Here is a 19,467-nt window from a genome sequence, read left to right as displayed (position 1 = left end):
ATTTACGAAGATCACCCCTCCAATGAAATGAGTCTCGGGACGCCCCTGAGTGCAGTGGAGTAATTTCGACAAAATTCTGGGGGGGGGGGGCGCATTTGGAGCCAATTTTCCCAAATCAAATGAAAATGACAGTGAAAACTGAAAAATGAGTCATATATTACCGTGAGGGCAAAGATATGCTAAAGAAAGCTAAGCTGTTTCTCTGGATGGTTGAATTATGCAGGCTTATCTTAATTTTGACAAGACTTTTTACAGACACTAAATTTCAGCTGGGAGGGGTGGGGGTGGGCAAACTGAGGTCTGGCAGGGGGAAAACAGGTGTCTGGAGGGGGCATCCCCCCCTCTGCTTCATAGCAAATTACGCCCCTGGCAAAGTGAGGCGAAAAATATTTGGTCCTCCTGCAACGTCAATCAAAAGACACATTATATTCTAAATATTTGTTTAATCAAAAGACGATAAATATTAACTAGACTTCGAAAACGGGTTCAGCGTTGACATCCATGACCTAAAAAAGAATGCATGAAATAAGTCACCCGATTAAAATTGTACAAACATTAGTATATCTTTTTTAAGGTTTGCGTTCCCCGTAAAACATCAGATTTTACGACAAATCTATAATTTGGACAAAGAGAATAAGATACTTATAGACTCACTAGTTCAGATCTATCTATTCACTGAGTAAGTAGGATAGAGAATCTTCTAAAGTAGCTTAAAAACTGGAAAAATTCCATGTTTAAGACCTATCTTTTAATCAGAAAAAATGACAAGCGAATTTCTAAAAGGGGATTCAACAAATAAATGAAGCTGAAACACAGCTATCGAATGATAGCGAAATTGTCGTCTAATGCGCAACTGTCGTCTAATGCACAACTTAATTTTGCGCAACTAATGCGCAAAATTAAAAGCGCAACTGGAGCTTGCATATTAAACATTAACCTTGACGACCTCAAATTAAACCTAAAAAAAAACTCGATATGCACTTTTTAGATAATCTTAACTATTTATTATTTGCAAATTATCCTGTAATTTATACAAAATGAAGAAAAATATATCGTTGAAAACATGTAAAAACAATAAGTCTGTAAGACATTAATCAGCAGCTTTGTGCGTGTTGAGAATAACCTCTCTCTGGTAAACCTCTCATCATGATTTGATCATTTGACAAGAAAAATCTGCTTTTCCCTCTTATGAGTTTTAGAAGGAACACTAAGAAGTCTTCTTAGTGTTCTAAGAAGTCTTCTAAGACACTAAGAAGTCTTCTTAGAAGTCTTCTTAGTGTTATGAGTTTTAGAAGGAACACTAGGCTATTCTCGTTATTATATTACAAGTTGGAATGATTACAAATAGGAATTAACCTCAGTGGAGAAATTTACGCCTATTTTTAGCTGAAGAATTTACTGTGGCTATTAGCGAAATAAATATAGCGAAATAAATCGAGGTACATGAAATAACCCTGCATAGGTTTAATGCTTTGGACGCTGATATCTATATCTAATAGATTGTATTAGAACAGAAAGGTGTACATCCGTGACCATCTTTCTCGGGAAGAACATGAAATTTCGTATTGTTTTAAAGAGTAGTTTGTAAACTCTATTTTGGGCTTTCGGGCATATTGAATTTCATAGTAAAATTTTCATTAAGAACGCACCCCTTAGATTAAATTTCCACGGAGGAGGTAAGGAGGGGTATTCCTCACGGAAAATTTAACGTGGATTAAGACTAGAAGTTTTCGCTTCCAAGCTACCTGAAGTTACCAATGATTCCCGAAGTTCATAGGCTGCCAATTGCACTTTCTAGAAGGTAGGTCGTAGAGCAAATTACCTAATTAGTAAAATTTAGATTTTAGGGGTATGATCAGGCCCCATGGTCCTGTTTTAGGTACATCAAGACACTTTCTTTCGATTAAACTGTAAACTGTTTAGACTATTTAATTTAGTTGATCCGACTTATTACACAAAAATTCAGGGTAAAAGCATTTTGGAGGGGTTTTAGGCTCTATTTTGAGTTCATATAAGTTTTTTCCGCAATAAACTTTTACTATTAAGTTTAATCGAAATAATATTTACCGTTTCTGTATCAGTTTACGTAGACTGACCAGTTTACATAAGTTTACGTAAAAATCGTGCAAATCTACTTTTTTCTAATCAACATTAATTTGACTTAGTACGTAGTCAAATCTCTTCCTTTCAAATCCTTTTTTAAACCAACCCCCAACACCAAATTAGAAGTGTCCTTGTCCTCTCTCTTCATCTCAAGCACTACCTTAAATTTTAAGCTCCACCCCCCCCCCCCCCAATAAAAAAAAAACTGTTCAATACATTGCAGATGTACTATTCCTATAACCAAGATACACATAGTGTCTATCGATTTACATCTTTCCCCTCCCTCAAGTGAAAAATCAAGGTCCACTTAGCTCTCTCTCCACCACTCTATGGAAGTTGCAAATCGACCCACTAAGTAATTCCTGAGATAATAGATCTTCAAAAGAATTCATTTCCCACGGCTAATTTCACGTGGTTAAAATAAAATAAAAGCTGAAGGTTTTTTTTTGAAAATATCTTCCGAAATGATCAGGATAAAAAATTTTGTGTGAAGCTGCGATTCTTAAGTGTTAAAGGGAAGACATGGCAAGAATATAGTTTGCATATATTGCAAAAACCAAGGCCGTATTCCGGGGGGAGGTCAGGGGGTTTGTCCCCCTTCCCCACGAAATGTGTTTCCGACTCGGAAAAACGTAACAAAAATGAACAAAAAAAAATCTGATGCGGTTTTTAGGGTTATTTTGTACCCCCCCCCCCCCCCAAAAAAAAAAATCCTTTTGTATATAGAATATAAATTTTGAATATAGAATATAAATATAAGAATATAGTAAGAATATAGTTCCGGCCTATGCTAATAAGCAAGCAAATTTTCCAGGATTAGACCTAAAACTAAGATAAAGTGAAAATACTTAAAAAAAATATTGAAATGTTTTGAAACGCTAATAACACTGAAACATTGAAAAATATCGATAATTCTTAATTAAACTTTTAATAAAACAGTGAACTTTGCAAAAAAAGATCCTGTGTATATAATGAAGTCCAAATATTCCGGCTTCATGTCTGGCAGCCTTTATCAACAAAAAAAAACAAAAAAAAAACAACTTAAACAAATCAAAACACAAAAAGGTAAAGACATCACATCAAACAGCCTTTATGACCAGGCAAAAAAGGGACAAACGAAAACAAAAACGACCGTAAACAAATGAAAACACAAAAAGGTAAAATGGTAAAACAACACAAAAAGATAAAAGAACTGACATTTCATAAAAAGTATATTGTTACGAAAATAATATTTTCACAAAACCCGTTTTTATTATTTTTATTTATGTATCAAACGAGGTATTTTTCTTTCATTTGTTCATAGTACGGCCAAATTCTAAATGTTGTTGTCTAATCCCATTAAAATAAAAATAAAAAACACTCAGTTTTTTTTTTCAAATATAAATAAAAAGCGAAGTTCAAAACTTCGCTGAAATTTTGGCGACCAAAATTTCATTAAACGGGAGGAGAGCAATTGCCCACTTTAACACCCTCACTAGCAACGGTCAAGAAGCTGCTTGCGCTTTACTGAAAACAAAACATTTTTGTTACTTTAATGTTTTGAAAATCAAGTGTTTTATGCAGGATGCTGCACACATGCTGCAGATAATGCAGAATGCTGCATATAAAAACACATATAAAAGGAAACATATAACTTACACTAAAAAATTATGGTCAACACATAGTTGAAGAAAAATATTATAGAAAAAATACCTTCATTTAGATTTGATACCGCTGAAAATCGCACCTTAATCCTTACTACTGACTCATGAAGATTTGACGAAGAAGGGAATGAGAAATTAAGAAATTTATTTAAGGAAAGAAAATTTAAGGAAAAATTATTTTCTTATGTATAAATATTAATTAATTATATTAAAATTTATTTAAACCTATTAAACTTGAGGCAAAATTTAAATTTTACGGAAAAAATAATATTTTTTATAAACTTAACGACAGAATTATATGGGGGTTTGGGAGAATGAGAATAAACTTTCTATCAAGGAAGGATATTGGAAGTATAAAGAGACTCAAAACGTTCCTGACAATGAGGGTGGAACCAAAAAAAGTTTTTTGAATATTAGGGATGACGTTCTCTGTTATCAGTAGCGTATCCCGGGGGGGGGCGGGGCCCCCCCTCCCCGAAATTGCTCTTCTTCTTTTTTTTAAGTGCCAATATAGAAAGTTCCAAAATATTCACGCTTTTAAGTTATTTGCAACACCCGTTCCTTTTTTCATTTCTTGTTAAATTTCTTGTCCGTTTCTCCGGCAAGCTTATATCCTTATTTTATCATCAAACGTGAAATCGTCTCCTGTAATCAAACAAGATGTCAAGAAATTTTTCTCACTATTTAACCCTCAGAGCTATAAGCACTAGTTTCTCTGCGATGAAGGAATTGCGATAAGGAATCAAACAGTTCGTGGTAACGAACTGTAAGTAAGGAGCGACCCGGCTCAATGGTAACCGAAACTCTAAAAAACGGAATTTTGATACCAATAGATACATCAAAAGAATCAAATTTTAATTCCGATTTCAAATATATAAGTTTTATCAAGTTTAATCTTACCCATCAAAAGTTACGCGCCTGAGAAAATTTGGCTGATTTTCGAAAAAAGGGGGAAATACCCCCTAAAAGTTATAGAACCTTAATGAAAAGCACACCATCATATTGAGCGTATCAGAGAACCCTGCTGTAGAGGTTTCAAGCTCCTATCTACAAAAATGTGGAATTTCTATTTTTTGCTAGAAGAAAGATCACGGATGCGTGTTTATTTGTTTATTTGTTTTTTTTTCCCAGGGGTGATCGTATCGACCCAGTGGACCTAGAATATAGTAGGAGAGCTCATTTTAACAGAAACTGAAAGTTATAGTTCCGTTTTTAAGTGACCAAAAAAATCGGAGGGCAACTCGGCCCCCTTCCACGCTAATTTTTTTCCCAAACTCCCCCAATCAAAATTTTGAGATAACCATTTTGTTCACTTTTGTCGAAAATATTATAACTATGTCTTTCAGCATGACTTAATCCCTTAAATCCTTCATGGGAAGGGCCGAAAGCTATGAACTTTACCCAATGTTAACATGTAGTCTTGGTTATTAAGAAGTATATAGACGTTTTCAGGGGGAATTTTTACTGGTAGTGGGGGGTGGGGGTGGGTCGGGGGTTATATGGGAGGAACTTTTCACGAAGGAAGGTTTCATGGGGGAAAGGACATTGCTATGAAGGGGGCGCTGGATTTCCCATCATTATTTAAAAAAAAATCAGAAATTAAATAAGAAAAAAGAAGTTTTTCAACTAAAAGTAAAGAGCAACATCAAAAGTTAAAACGAACAAAAAAATATTAGCTATATGATTGGGTTCACCTTCTAGTCAATGCCTCGCTCTTTAAGCCAAAGATTTTTTAGTACTTTCATAAGAGCTATTTATTCTAATTAACGGCCTTTGTGATTAAGGGGTCATTTTTAAAGAATTGGAACACAATTTTTTTTACTTATTCAATGACGGTGAACTAAAATAAAAGCTGCATTAACTAAAAAACGATCAGAAATTAAATAAAAAAAACAAGTTTTTTAAACTGAAAGTAAGGAGCGACATTAAAACTTAAAACGAACAGAAATTATTCCGTATTTGAAAGGGGCTGTCCCCTCCTCAACGCTCTTGACGCTAAAGGTTGACTCTGTCTCACAACTTTATTTTTTAAAACAATAAAAACTTTAGCGTAAAGAGCAAGGTATTGAGGAGGGGACAGCCCCTTTCATATACGGAATAATTTCTGTTCGTTTTAAGTTTTAATGTCGCTCCTTACTTTCAGTTTAAAAAACTTGTTTTTTTTTATTTAATTTCAGACTAAGAGGCGATAGTTCATTCAAACGGTGCTATAATTCCAGTGTAAGCTAAGCATTGAAACAGAAAGGTCGCGTGAGAGGAAATAAAGAAAATCAAGCGACGCCAGCCCAGCATTAAGCATTTCTTAAAGCTTGCAAAAACCAGCAATGAAGGTAAGGAGTTTACTACTATTCTGACAATAGTTTGTATTTAGTGGGTTTTGAAGCACGCATGTGTCACTTGAAATTAAATGCAATTCCCAATTTAGATTGAAGACGACCAAATCTAAATTTGGAAATCTTCTCGTAAGAATTTTCTTAGCTATGACCAATTAAAGGATACAGTAAAAATGATCATTATTTGGGTGGGATCAAACTTTTTTGAAAATTAATCTTTTTCTAGAGCCCAAAATGGGATTATTAATAGTTCATTCATTTTATATTCTATTTCTTGTGTAACTATGAGCATGGTTAATGTTGGAATACCTTCATATTCCCGTATTTCCAGAAACAAAAAATAGAATCCCGCAAAAACGGTAATTTTACCGTGTGAATTGATCAATTAGAGCCGTTCCAGAATTTTTAGACGAGTCTCTAAAATTCAATACTTTTGAGAGAGGGGTGGGCAAACTGTTACCAACCAAACAATTCATGTACGCAAATAATTTAATTAAAAAAAATTAATTTTTTTCAGTTTTTACGAGTTTTACGAGGAAAACGAGTTTTTGCGACCATTAGTAGAATTAGGAGAAAAAATGTTCCGATTATGATTTAATTGCCAAAATTGATGTTTGCCCAGGAACAGCGAGATAAGTAATAAAATGAGTAATTTGACGATTCAAGGGCAATCTTTGAAGCCTTGGAACAGTCGGGTAGAGAGCATTTTCTTGGTACTTTACTGCTAAGGTCACACTACATGATGCTCCAACCGAGGGGCTAATAACTGACCGTCGCAGGTGTCCCTTCCTTCGTACCTCCGTGCCTCCGGCACACCTGAAACAGCGTGTTACTGGAAGCGAAGGAATACAGTTTTATCTTTGGCTTATGGAAAGCGTACGGCGCGTTTTTTTACGACGGCAAACTTTCTCCTCTTGAGAGGTTACCTTTACTTGGTCGTGTTATTTACTGCGTTCGACATTGGAGATCCTGGGTCCTAAAAAGTGGATATTATGCTTTGAACGAGAATTTTATTACCACAAGCCTTTACCATTGCCTAGAGATGAATATGCATTCCCTAGTGCTTCTCATTCGTCGATTCAAACGGCTTGGGCTCGAACGTCTTTTCAAACTCTCTTACAAGAATAGCCAACCGTGTGAAGATTTTTTTAGGAAGATGCGGTCTCAAACCAGTACTTACAGTACTGTAATAAACTTTTCGTTCCTCCAACTTCTACATCGAATTCGTCAATATGAAAGTATAACGGATTTTGAAGCTCCATATTCTAATGAACAGTTGTCTTTGCCCAAGGCCAAGCCAGTTAGATCCATTGGTGTTGTGTCTGTCAGTTCCAATTTTTCTTTGCCCGGGGACGATGAAATCAAGCTCAAGCTAGGGCGAGCTCGTATTGAAAGCCAGCGAATAATGAAAGCCTTGATACCCAACGACGAACTTTCTGCTTTCGGTCACAAAGTACCGAATGTTCTTCTTTCTGTACTTCACAACAGTGACTCAGACGATGACTCAGAGGAAAATACTCTGTCCGATAAGTAGGAATAGGCTTCCGCGACTGACACTGAATCGGGCTCGGAAAGTGACGGCATCTTTGAAGATTTGCCACTGATTGCTCACTGTGTGAAACACCAAGTTGAGAAAAATTGGGTTAGTGAGCCTGTGACGAATTCTAGGTTTTGTCTTGTCAAGACTTCTGACGGCTCCACAACACCAATAAAAAAATCCACGCTGTTCTGGCTTCTGAGGGAAAGCTCTGAGAAGCTGAGTAGTGACCGATTAAAACGGGTGATGGTCCAGGGCCGACGAGTAGGACTACGTGAGTCGCCACAAACCGATGCAGAGGTCGGTGTGAAATCAGACAATAAATATCTGAGAAACTAGTTATTTTTTTTAGTTGGTTGCTTTACTTAGCGCTTTTTACTAATAACTCGGTAGTAACAGTTTTTCTGACTGTTGCTTTACAGTTTTCTCTTCAAATACCCAAAGGCTTAATACCAAGGTTTAATACCTTGGTATTAAGTATTGGTATTTGTATGGGTTTAATACCAAGAAAATTGGATTCTAAGTACATTCGGGAAAAAGAGATCTATGTTTCTTCCGGAATTTTTCCTGTCAAAGCAGCAGATTCCTTTTTTTTAGTACAATTAAGAATCCGAGATCCAAGGGTGCGTCTTGGCACAGCCACTAAACAGAAAAGCAGGTACGATAAAATGGAAAGGGACGTGTGAAGACGTGATAAAAGGCAACTTTTACCGCTGGCCAAGCCATATTGAATAGGGCTGCGAGGCGTGACGTCAATTCTTGGGCGGGAAATTCAAATAACGATGTAACGTGGATGCGTAGACACATTTTTTGGAACTTTGGCGAATTGTTTTGGCCTAAAATATTTGTCATAGATCCTACTAATCCACCAGAACGTATTCACGTTGAAATAAGACTAGGAATATTGACAATCAGTTGTTAGTTACAACTAGAAACCACTTTTCACCGTACTTCGAATTTCGCACCTTGCTTGTTACGTCATCACCGCGCAGCCCTAGGTTGTATAAATTAAAAACTGTGTTCCGGGATTTTTTTTTGAAATTTTGGGATTTTTTTTTGAAGACAAATCGGACTTTAATTTTTGAGCTGGTGGCAACGCTGCATGTGTAATAGGAAAAAGTGACACCATCAGTGCCATCGTAGGGGTACCTAGTTTCTGCATGGATATCAACAACTTGCAGTCCTCCGTTCTTCTTCTTTAGGTACATATCAGTTGTTTTCAGTCTTGGGGGTTCTTTTCCTTGCCAAATAAACCCGTAAATGATTTTTTCCATTTTTTAAAAGATCGCTTTTGAAGGTGCTGAAATATTCGACCGATACCGAATAACAGGCAAGCTGTATATATTTACATATTGCGCCCTTTGGAATATGCCTCCGGCGTGCCTCCGGAGGCATGCCTCCGTGCCTCATGACTCCAGGTGTCCCTCAAAATGCCCAGTTGTTAACCCCTCGGCTCCAACTAGCGCTTCCGTGTGGAACCGATCACACATTTTCTCATGGGAATTCAACAATATTCAGAGTATTTCAATTTGAAAAGCATATAGATCATATAAAATACACATCTTCAGAATGACTGGACATATTAAAATCTTTTGCTGAAAAGACAATCGTGCGGAGAACGCAGTGTTCCTACATTACTAGATGTTTTCTCTAGATCCTATGTTTTGAAGGATTGGAATTCGGCACGCTTGTTGACCTGGGTCTTTGTCACGCGTAAAAAATTTTGAACCCAAAACTCAGAAACTCGGATTAGCACAATAATTCACGCGTTTTGGTTTTGAAGAATATCATAATGTATAAAATGGAAATCTAACTTTAAAATATAGATAATATCTTCAGTCATGCTTTAAGAAAATATAGGGTTTGCCAAAAATAAGCAACTAATCTTTGCACCCTTTTTTGTATGTTTTTCCAAGAAGCTTTGGATCTAAAGCTGAATTGATATCTCTATGTTTTTTTTTATTTCCTGTGCATTAAAGACCAAGATATTTAATAGAATTATGATTAATTATGATTTATCTAATAATTTGTATTTCACACTCTTTTATTCTGGTTTTTTACTTTTTGCTTATTTCTTTTCGTCACTTTATTTCGTCTTTTTAATTTTAGACTTGGATTTTGGCGATGACAGTAGTACCTCTGCTTCTAGTAGTATTGACTATGTTATGAGCGGTGTGGATGCTTCTTGCTCGAAGGGCTCAGATATGACCGAATTTCACCAGCCAACTGAACAGGATTCTGTAGACTCGTCCCGTGTTCTTTCAAAGTTAGATATCGGCTTGTATGCCGGAAAACCAGATCAACTCAAAAACCTTTCAGACGAAGAAAAATACAATCTTTTAACTAGTCAATTGAAGCCGGACCAGAATTTTCCATTTCATTCGAAAACATTTATCGAAAAGGGAAAAACGAAAGTTGGATCCTTTCAGTACTCTTGGTTACAAACTTTCCCAGAATGGTTGGTCTTCAGTCCATCGTGCATGGGTGTCTTTTGTGCAAAATGCGTTTTATTCACTTGTCAAGCTGCTGGGAAGGGTAGCCATCAGGTTCAAGGCTCTCTAGACTCGAAACCATACACAGGACTCAAGCATTTCCTTTCAGACATGCGGGCACATCAGAACTCTCGTTACCATCTTGATTCAATGATTAGCGCCGAAAGCTTTGTCTCCGTTAATGAAAAACGAACTAGGAGCATTGTGTCTGCTATATCGAGTGCAGAGGCTGAAATAAAAAAGAAAAATCGCGAAATTCTAACACCTATTCTGCGCGCGGTCCTTTTTGGCGGCATGGCGGCATGAATTACCTCTGCGAGGACACAGAGAGGAGAGTAAACTATGCAACGAAACTAATGTAAATGAAGGCATTTTTCGTGGAGTTTTGCGTTTAATGGTAGAGAGTGGAGAGCAATGTCTAAAAGAACACTTCGAAAATGGCGCAAAAAATGCGCAGTATGTATCTCCCATCATTCAAAACGACCTGATCGATTGTGCCGCGTCCATTATTGTACCAAGCATTGTGAGTGATTTAAATAGTTCAGTAGCATTTTCAATCCTTGCCAACGAGACTAAAGACATTTCCAATAAGGAGAAGTTACTTATCGTTGTCATATACTACAATGGAACTCGTGCTTAACTTGAAGAGCGGTTTCTCGGGTTTTTCTGTTCGCGGAAATTTCACCGGCTCTACAGTAGCAAAACAAATCATTAGCGAATACAGTGCAATTGGCTTGAAAATTTAAAACTGTGTAGGGGCTGGTTTTAATGGGGCCAGCAACATGTCAGGCTGCTATTCTGGTGCACAGGCAAAAATTAGGAAAAAATATCCGCATGTGATCTACACCGACTGTGCATCACAAAGCTTAAATTTGGCTTTATGTAAAACTAGTAGGGTAGGACTTTTTTATAGGACTAGTAGTATATGTAGGACTAGTAGGGTATTAAGTAATACCTTTTTAAGGTTGGTATACCAATGGGTATTAATAAGTTTTAATTGCCGTTTGGCTTCTCCTTTCTATTGTCTTACCCCAAGACAAAATTATTCTGAGTATAATTTACCTATTCTCTTGTGGGATAATTTGCTCATCATCCAAGGCTCCAGATTTCAGCTGCTCCAACAATTGCTTCCTTAATTGAATTTTTAAAGGCTGGATTGGATTTTCCCTTGCCATTCGGTCCCTAAGTTTTTCTACAGCTTCCTCTAAGGTAAGACCATACCATTCTGCTTCTTCTAACTAAAATCAGAAATATAAAGTTATGAATAACCACAACTCGACTCAAAATGTTCGGACACTCGGTAATAAAGCGGAGATGCTAAAAACTGGTTTTTTGACTTAGGTAAAAAAGGAGTAATTTGAAAGATAATTACATTATAAGATGTATTGCTACTGAATGAAGCTAATTGGCTTTGTTAAGCTACCAAGTAGCATCAGAGGCGGTTTTATGAGGTTGGACAGAGGGATAATCTGCCCCTGACGCAAAATTTTAGGACGACAAAATTATGAATAAATAATCTAACAGTCATAATCATGGGCGTCCATAAAAGGAATTTTAGGGGGGCTTGCCTGGTCTAATCAGCACTTCCAATGTTGGATACTGAACCCAGCGCCACGCCGGCGCACACATCGAACGCCGCCGACGAGAGGCCCGGTCGACTGCCACCGAAGTGTCAGAACGCCGCCGGCGCACCACCGCCGGCCTAGGCGGCGGCATTCCGCTGACTTTGAATTAATTTGAGCCAATTCTTTATTGCAACCGCAATGCAGTAATTTCTTTTTATCGTGTGGTTAATGATTTCGATTTTCCTGCTTAGAAATCATGTGCGGTTTTCAAAATTCAACAAACAAGTTGGAACACAAATAGTTTGCAAGAATTCCTTGTGCTTCCAGGGTGAGTTTTTATTCAGCACTAGTTCTTGCAGCACATCCTTTGAATAGACAATTGTCTTTTGAACAGACACCAGATTAAATTCCAGGTAGGAACTTGAAATTTAAGGACCTCTCTATTTCAAGACACCTTGGTATAGCAAAGAATTAATATTTATTGAGGCCTTGCCATAGGCAGGTATTAATAAATACAGAAGTTTGTATTCCGTGACACAGCAACGTTACTTGAAATGGGAGGTTCTAAAAATTCTCAAGTTGCCAACTGTCAAATTCTGAATTTAACATTGAGGACAACTAATGTGTTTCCTTATTTGTTATAAAACCACTGGAGGTTTAATAACTAGGATACTAGAAGTAGGATACTAATAACTAGAACTAGGAGCAGACTCGGAGGTGTCTAATTACAGGACGGAGACCTATTTCAGACATCGACAGCAATGAATGGGAAGGAAACTACAAATGCAGGTCTCCCTAATCACAATCTCAATAGTTGTATATATTATATCACCTGGAAAATTAATTTTTCTCTACTAAACCTGTCTAAATTTTCTTAATAAGTATTTCATTATACTGAATATTTCACCCATATACAATGGTAATTATGTTAAATGCATTAGACAATTAATAGTAGAGATCTACATGTGATTGCAAATTTTCACCTCGACTCTAATCTTGGAAAATAGGCTACTGTCCGATCTTGAACAAAGGATCTTAAAATTGAAGTAACTCAATCATGAACAAATTCAATCACTGACATGTATTGTGAAAAAGAGTAATCATATTTAAATAGGCTTGGCTATAAGATTGTCGTCAGCCAATTCCAACTATCTGCATCAGGTGCTAGATTAAGAACCTGCTGTCCTTGTTTAGGAAAGATACATTTTAGTCAAAACGTTTGTGCAAGATCACACATTGTCCATGTACAGGTTTTTTTTAACCCTAAATCCTCTTTCATGTAGTAGATATGATCTGGCTGTTCCAGCCGCTTCCGCACATTACCTCTCCCGCTACTCATAGTCGTCACACTGACCTCTGCAGTAGGTTCTACCTTCTCCCTAATTGCCTTCATAGATGACTTTTAAAAAGTTGCAAACTGCAACCCAGATCAAAACTAAGTTCACATTCCTTTTCACTATCTTACCCAAGAAAACTGTCTGAGTTGCCATCAACAGTCACTATCTGAGCCTTTTCAGTTATATTTTCACTCTCAGTGCTATCTTCTCACCAAATCTCTTCACAGCCTGCTTCTTTGCTTTTCTTGCTTTTGTTGCTTCAATTTTTTCTTTTCCACTTCTTCTTTGCCTTCCTTGTAGCAGACATGTTCAATCTTGGCTTTGACTGATGTATCAGTGATGTATATATTTTCTTAGTGGTGCTGGGATGTGGCTGTACTTGTTCAGGTGTGAATCTGATGAGCATGGCAATTTGCCACCATCTTCATGGGCTAAAAAACATTTGCTTGGTCTGTATTTGAGAGCACAAATCTTCATTATCAAAACGATTGAAAGGGAATATACCTATCAAATCCCTTCTGGACGTTTGACGGTATGAAAGCTAAGGGGAAAGATTTTCCCACTAACCCAGCTGTGATGTAAACGGGGACAGTTCTTCTCGATGGCGATGGTTGCTCGATGAAAAGAATACTACTAATTATGATAATTAATTCTGTTAGGAATTAATTATCTAGCTGTTTGATATTTCAACTATTATGCAAGGGTTCTGAAACGCCATAGCCATTCTGTTTCTATCAGATTTCTACTTCTTTTTATGAATAACAAAGAAAACGATCGTCCAGCCAGCGACTCGCGAAGTTTCTAACTCATAAATAGGCCCAAGTCTGATGTAAATTAGAGGTGGTATTTGAGAAAGACTGATCAGAAACAAAAATTTTGCGGTCAACAATGATCGCGCCAGCGGCACACCGCTGCTGCTATTTTTTACCACCGCTGCCGCCAACCCTCTTTTATCGGCACGGCGCCGAGTAATAGTATAATAGTCACCGAGTTGTATAATAGAAACCTCGTAGCAAAAATATAAAAATATTAGGCAGCATTATTAAGCCAGGGGGGTTGCCCCCCCCCCCTTATGGGCGCCCATGTTCATAATCATTTTTGTAAGTTTTGAATTTTATTTTTATTAAATAATGTAGAGAGCAGAGTTGGCAGCATGTGTCAGCAAATTACATCCGAAATATTCCTTTTTCCCATATCTTCATCACCAATCCTTGAAAATAAAAGTAAGTAGACCAAATTTAATGAATTTTAATCTTTTTGTGATATTTTGCATTCAAACCTGTTCGTATGTTACAGCATGGTTAGCTTGTAACAAGAAAGAAGGCTCCAAGGTATGAAAAAAACAATTCAACAGTGACACATTTCCTTAAAGAAACCTTAGATATCTTTAACGATTAGAATTAATTAGAATTAATTGTACAATACGGAAATGGAAGGGTCTTCACAAATGTAACAGTTGTCTATAAAATATTATTAGCGATTGCAGTGTCGGAGGCCATTAATGAGCAGTCGTTCAGTAAATTAACATTAACAGCATTAATGCGCATATAGATTGAAGAATTAGAAGCGATCAATTCGAACGAGATGATTAATAACTTTATAGAAGCTAATTTATGAAAAGTCAGATTTAAATAAATGGAATTTTTTTTAATAATTAAAATTTTGCTAAAATTTGGCCTGAAATTTCTTAAGTGAGAGGGATACTAATCAAGATTTTACTCCGAGCGCGAGAGAGGCCAGAGCCGACACCGAGTAGCATATTAAGTGAGTTCATAAGTAATTCTACAGATCGTATATTGAAAAGGTTCCAGCATACTGAGGGAATCTATCTAATTTAAATGAATCCTTTACTTTGTTTTCTTTTACTTATTACTTTCTTTTTTTACTCTTCTCTTTCTTTTACTTTCATAAAAAAAAAAAAAAAAAAAAAAAAAAAAAAAAAAAAAAAAAAAAATGCACGTTAGCCTTTAGGTAAATTCTTCGCCCATAGCTAGCATAAAATACGCCCGTAATTAATAAATACGGCCGCATTTAGCTTGAAAAACGGAGTATTTTTCCAGCCCCTTAGAGGATTGTTTCTAATGGTCTTTTTTATTCGAGGAACTTTCTAGGAAGATATGATAATCCTAACCTGTCAGACATCTTGGCTAGAATTCGCATAGCGATGTCGTGCGACCTTTTTGACGTTTAGCATCGTCTGTTAGAACTCTTGCGCTAAGATGACAATTGATACGAACAGTATAATCAAGGTCACAAATAAGTGTTCTTTAATAGATTTCAGCGCTTTCTTTAAGCGGTTGCCTGATTTAATAAAACGACTAAAATTATTTAATTTAAGCAGTTACCAAATCTTAAAGAAAATAATGTACCATCAGTACTTCTTCTTAGATAGGCATTCAAATAAGCTGTTTTTGTAAGAGGAACTTTCTAGGAAGACCGGGTAGTTTAGCTCTTCTTTAGTCAGATAACTCGGCCAAAATTCGTATAGCGGTGTCTTTTGACAGTCCTGGCATCTAGCATTGCCTGTCAGAACTTGCTCTTAGGCCAGGAAGATGATTGATACGAACAGCATAATCAAATCCAACAACAGGTGTTTTTATGACATTTCAGTGCACCTATTCTAAGCAGTTACCTAATTTGATAAAATATCAATGATTATCTAATGTAAGCAGTTGTCTAAAAAAAAGTACTATCAGTACTATTTCTTAAATTGGCAATCAAAGGAGTCTTTTTTTCATAAAAGAAATGTTTTAGGAAGACCTGTAAATTTAGCTCCTAATCAGTCAGACATGTCAGCCAGAAATCGCATAGCGATGTCGCTTGGGCGAATTTATGTTTCGTATCATCCATCACAACTAAATCTTAGGTTAAAAATACAATAGCTACGAACACTAGAGTCAAAATCAAAAATAGGTGGTCTTTGTGGCATTCCTGCGCTGTTCTTAAGCAGTTACCTAATTTAACAGGTGAGCAACTCAAAAAATACCAAAATTAATAATTAACCTAATAAATAATTCAGCTTACTTACTGGTATAATAAAACGTTCATGCTTAGCGAGTACTTCTTTTTTCTTTATTGGGTCTTCGGGATAGATGTTTTCCTTGGCAAGGGCGATGAGCATTTCCCTTTTAAACTTGAGGGCTAATATGGATTTCAAATCTTGAGGTGATGTCTAAAAATGGACAGTAAATTGAAAGATAATTAATGGAAAACTTATTTAACATTTAAGTGCAATTAGTATAATGTCGAATTTAGCTAAATAATACGAATATATATTTTATTTATGTGAGGCTGTTTGCCAAGGTACTAAAGTTGTATCTACTTAGTCTTAATGGAAACAAGAAAATGAGCAATCCCAGTCATGAGTAGTCCCTTCGCCCCCAGTGGAAAGCCAAAATAAATTTAAACTCCTGGATTATACATACATTCGAAGATGGGATTCAGGAGGTCAGGCAATTGAGAAACAACAATCTCCAAGTCAAATTCAGCGATGTTGTAAAAGCAAAAGCTTTTTGTGTTGAGGGTCCTAGTGTCCTTTCGGCAAATTTGTCAAGTGGCAGATCAAATGCAAACTCAGGGAAGAAAAATCTTATGGCATAGAACTATTTAGTGCAGGTTTTTACCCAATCCCTTATGTCCGGATGAAATAATTAAGATGAAGTTAAAATCAGGAGAGATAGTTGTTTTGTAGCGGGTTAAAAATAAATTATTACTATTATTATAGATCAAAAACACAAATTATATAAGTGCTAAATTGTAAATGATTACAAGGCAAACATATATTTATTCTCACAGGTACAAGAACCAGGAGAAGGGAATGGAATTTTATGGAAGAGGACTTGGACTTTCCATAAAAGTGGATGCTAGCGAACTGGCCAAACATAATCCAGGCCTCGGCGAGGATGCTTTCCGTTTTGGACGAAGTAAAACAATTAGACTGACTTTCAAAAACAGACAGACCATGAACTTTGCAATGTCTAATGGAATCAAGCTTGGATACGACTTTTTCCGGGTAGATAAGTACATGAAGGCCGCTCGAAGGTGTTTCAGATGCCAGAGCTTTGATCATCTCATTGAAAACTGCAAAAAAAATCCCAGATGTACCAGATGTTCCGGACCACACACTAAAAACACCATGTAACGAAGACCTCAAATGCACTTCTTGCGATGGATCTCATGTCTCCTTCAGCCTAAGATGCCCTAAATTCAGAAAGATTATAAGAAACAAAAATAATCAATGAATTGATCTCTTTAAATTTTTAGTCTGAATATCAATGGTTGTCGCAACAAAGAAAAAGACATAGATCATCTCGTTCAAATTTATGATGTGCTATTTATCCAGGAGCGTATGCTTTCTGGGATGAATATGAATCCGATTAGTAACCATTCCGGACTTTTGTTTCAGATGCAGTCATCACATAGCACTATTTACGGTTGTTCCGGAATGTGGGTCTACAAGCAAAATTGGGAGAAATACAATATTCCCCTTTACGTCACCACTGTTGCTTCGGTTCCAAGCTGCATCAAAGTTCCGTTTCATCTACTCTGCTCCGGCCCTTCCAATGTCTCAGCCACGATTGATTTCCACACTTATTACCATCAAGTCATCCTGCTCTGAAAGTTGCCGAAGCGAAAGCGGATCCTACAAGATAGCGAAAATTGGGACCAAAAAATCGATGGGGTCCGAATCCACTGACCTCCAGTCGGCAAAACAATATGCAAAACGTGGCTGAACATTTGGATTGCTTGTTGGATACCGCTACGCGGGACCAAGCTGAAGCGGAGCACAAAACGCAATTATAAGTTGAAATGAAGAGGTACCGAATTATTGGGCAACGGTTCACTGGAAATAAGAAATCGTGGCTAAGCCTAATCAGACCAGACGATCGTTCATCTAGTACTTCTCTGACGCTACATGATTGGCACTCTTACTACACTTCGATTTATGGAGATGAGAATCGTGGTACGGTATAACCAATCAGTACGAAACGGAAGTTTCCAGCTGGCTTGCACGTTTCTATTAAAAATATATAAAAGCGGCTGAAAAAGTACACCAGCTAATTCTTTGAACAGAGAAGTCGTTATACCATCACATCCTGCCGAAAATCCATTTTTCAAACTAGTAACGGCTTTTTGGTATTCCGAGAATCGGATAGGGTACATAAATATAGTCTTATCTACTTTATTTGGTAAATATTTTCTATGATTATGTGTTCCAGCAGAAATTTTATCCACCAGATCATGTCCAACTTTTCTAAAATGGTCAGTAAATGCTTCCGCCATCCCTCTCTCATCAGTTATCTCGACTCCTTCATGACTTGTAATATGAGATGGAATATTTCTTGTTTTGATATTATTAAGTTTTTCATTTATCAATTTCAATGTTTCCCGAGGTGAATCACATTTGAGAAATTCATTTTGATAATATTTTGCTTCCGCTTCTCTGAGAACAAGAGTTAACCGATTTTTATATTTTTTTAAAATTTTCAATATTAGTTTCATTTGGGTACTGCATCTTCACCTTATACAATCTATTTTTTTCTTTTATACTCTTTAACAGGCTTTCAGTAACCCATGGTTTACGAGGCAAATCCTTACTCTTTCTTAATACCATAGGACATACTTGGTCGAATATTTGGTTAAATTTCCTATAAAATAAAACAATTGGCTGATTCGGGTCTTCAACATTTAGGACATCATTCCAATCTATATCTCCTATTTTTACTTTCATCTCATCTATCTTTTTCTGGTTAATTATCCTTTTATAACTTTTATTTGGTCTCTTTTCACGTTCCACTCCTGATCCAGAGAAGTCAGAAACAACAACACAATGATCAGATGTATCATTCAAAATAATATGGGTATCAAGGCAATTTTCAGATGTTAAAATGTTATCAATAAGAGTTGCATGGTTATCACAGATTCTTGATGGTAGTAAACAAGTAGGTGACAAACCATGTAAAAATGAAATATTCAAACATTCGATGTCGAAACATTATGTCGCATTAAATCAATATTAAAATCCCCATTACATAAAATGGATGGTGTTGCTGGGTGAGGACATCTAACAATGACTCATATTGACTTAAAAACTCTTGAACACTAGACGATGGTAGCCGATATGCTACAATTACCAAAAAAGTATTTCCTTCCATCAATCACTTCTACTACACAACTCTTAAATATTATCTCAACATTCAAAATCATGAATGCATCACGTAAATCAGATGCAAAAACATCTTGTATAAAAATACCGACTCCTTCTCTCTTATTCTGTTTTTGACTACCATGAAAAAAACTATAATTTTATTAATGTTGGAATGTATTATTTTCATCAAGAAATTTCTCACAAATTCCTAACGCATCTGTTGACGACCCTTTAAAAAAATCATGCAAAAAATTTAAGCTGCTTTTTAATCCTCTACAATTACAAAATGACAGTCGTTTAAATTGATTA

The 19,467-nt window shown here is 36.4% G+C and overlaps 1 protein-coding gene across 1 annotated transcript in view; it reads right to left on the bottom strand.

Moving 5' to 3' along the window:
* Positions 1 to 390: 390 nt before the first annotated feature.
* The window catches only part of mRpL28 (mitochondrial ribosomal protein L28), a 37,730-nt gene continuing 18,653 nt past the window's right edge, over positions 391 to 19,467 (bottom strand). Inside the window, exons 3-5 of the mRNA XM_089089950.1 lie at positions 16,039 to 16,182; positions 11,171 to 11,346; positions 391 to 506 (exon numbers count right to left, since the gene is read on the bottom strand). Of these exons, the coding sequence (XP_088946076.1) occupies positions 464 to 506; positions 11,171 to 11,346; positions 16,039 to 16,182 (363 nt within the window). The 3' untranslated portion in view covers positions 391 to 463. The remainder of the gene's footprint in view (positions 507 to 11,170; positions 11,347 to 16,038; positions 16,183 to 19,467) is intronic.

The sequence above is a fragment of the Artemia sp. Qi Xiang Cuo genome, chromosome 5, assembly GCF_049724085.1.
Source record: "Artemia sp. Qi Xiang Cuo chromosome 5, ASM4972408v1, whole genome shotgun sequence".
In the NCBI taxonomy this organism is placed as follows: Eukaryota; Metazoa; Arthropoda; class Branchiopoda; order Anostraca; family Artemiidae; genus Artemia; species Artemia sp. Qi Xiang Cuo.
The sequence above is the reverse complement of the archived record's forward strand: the minus strand, read 5'-3'. Positions and strand labels throughout refer to the sequence as shown.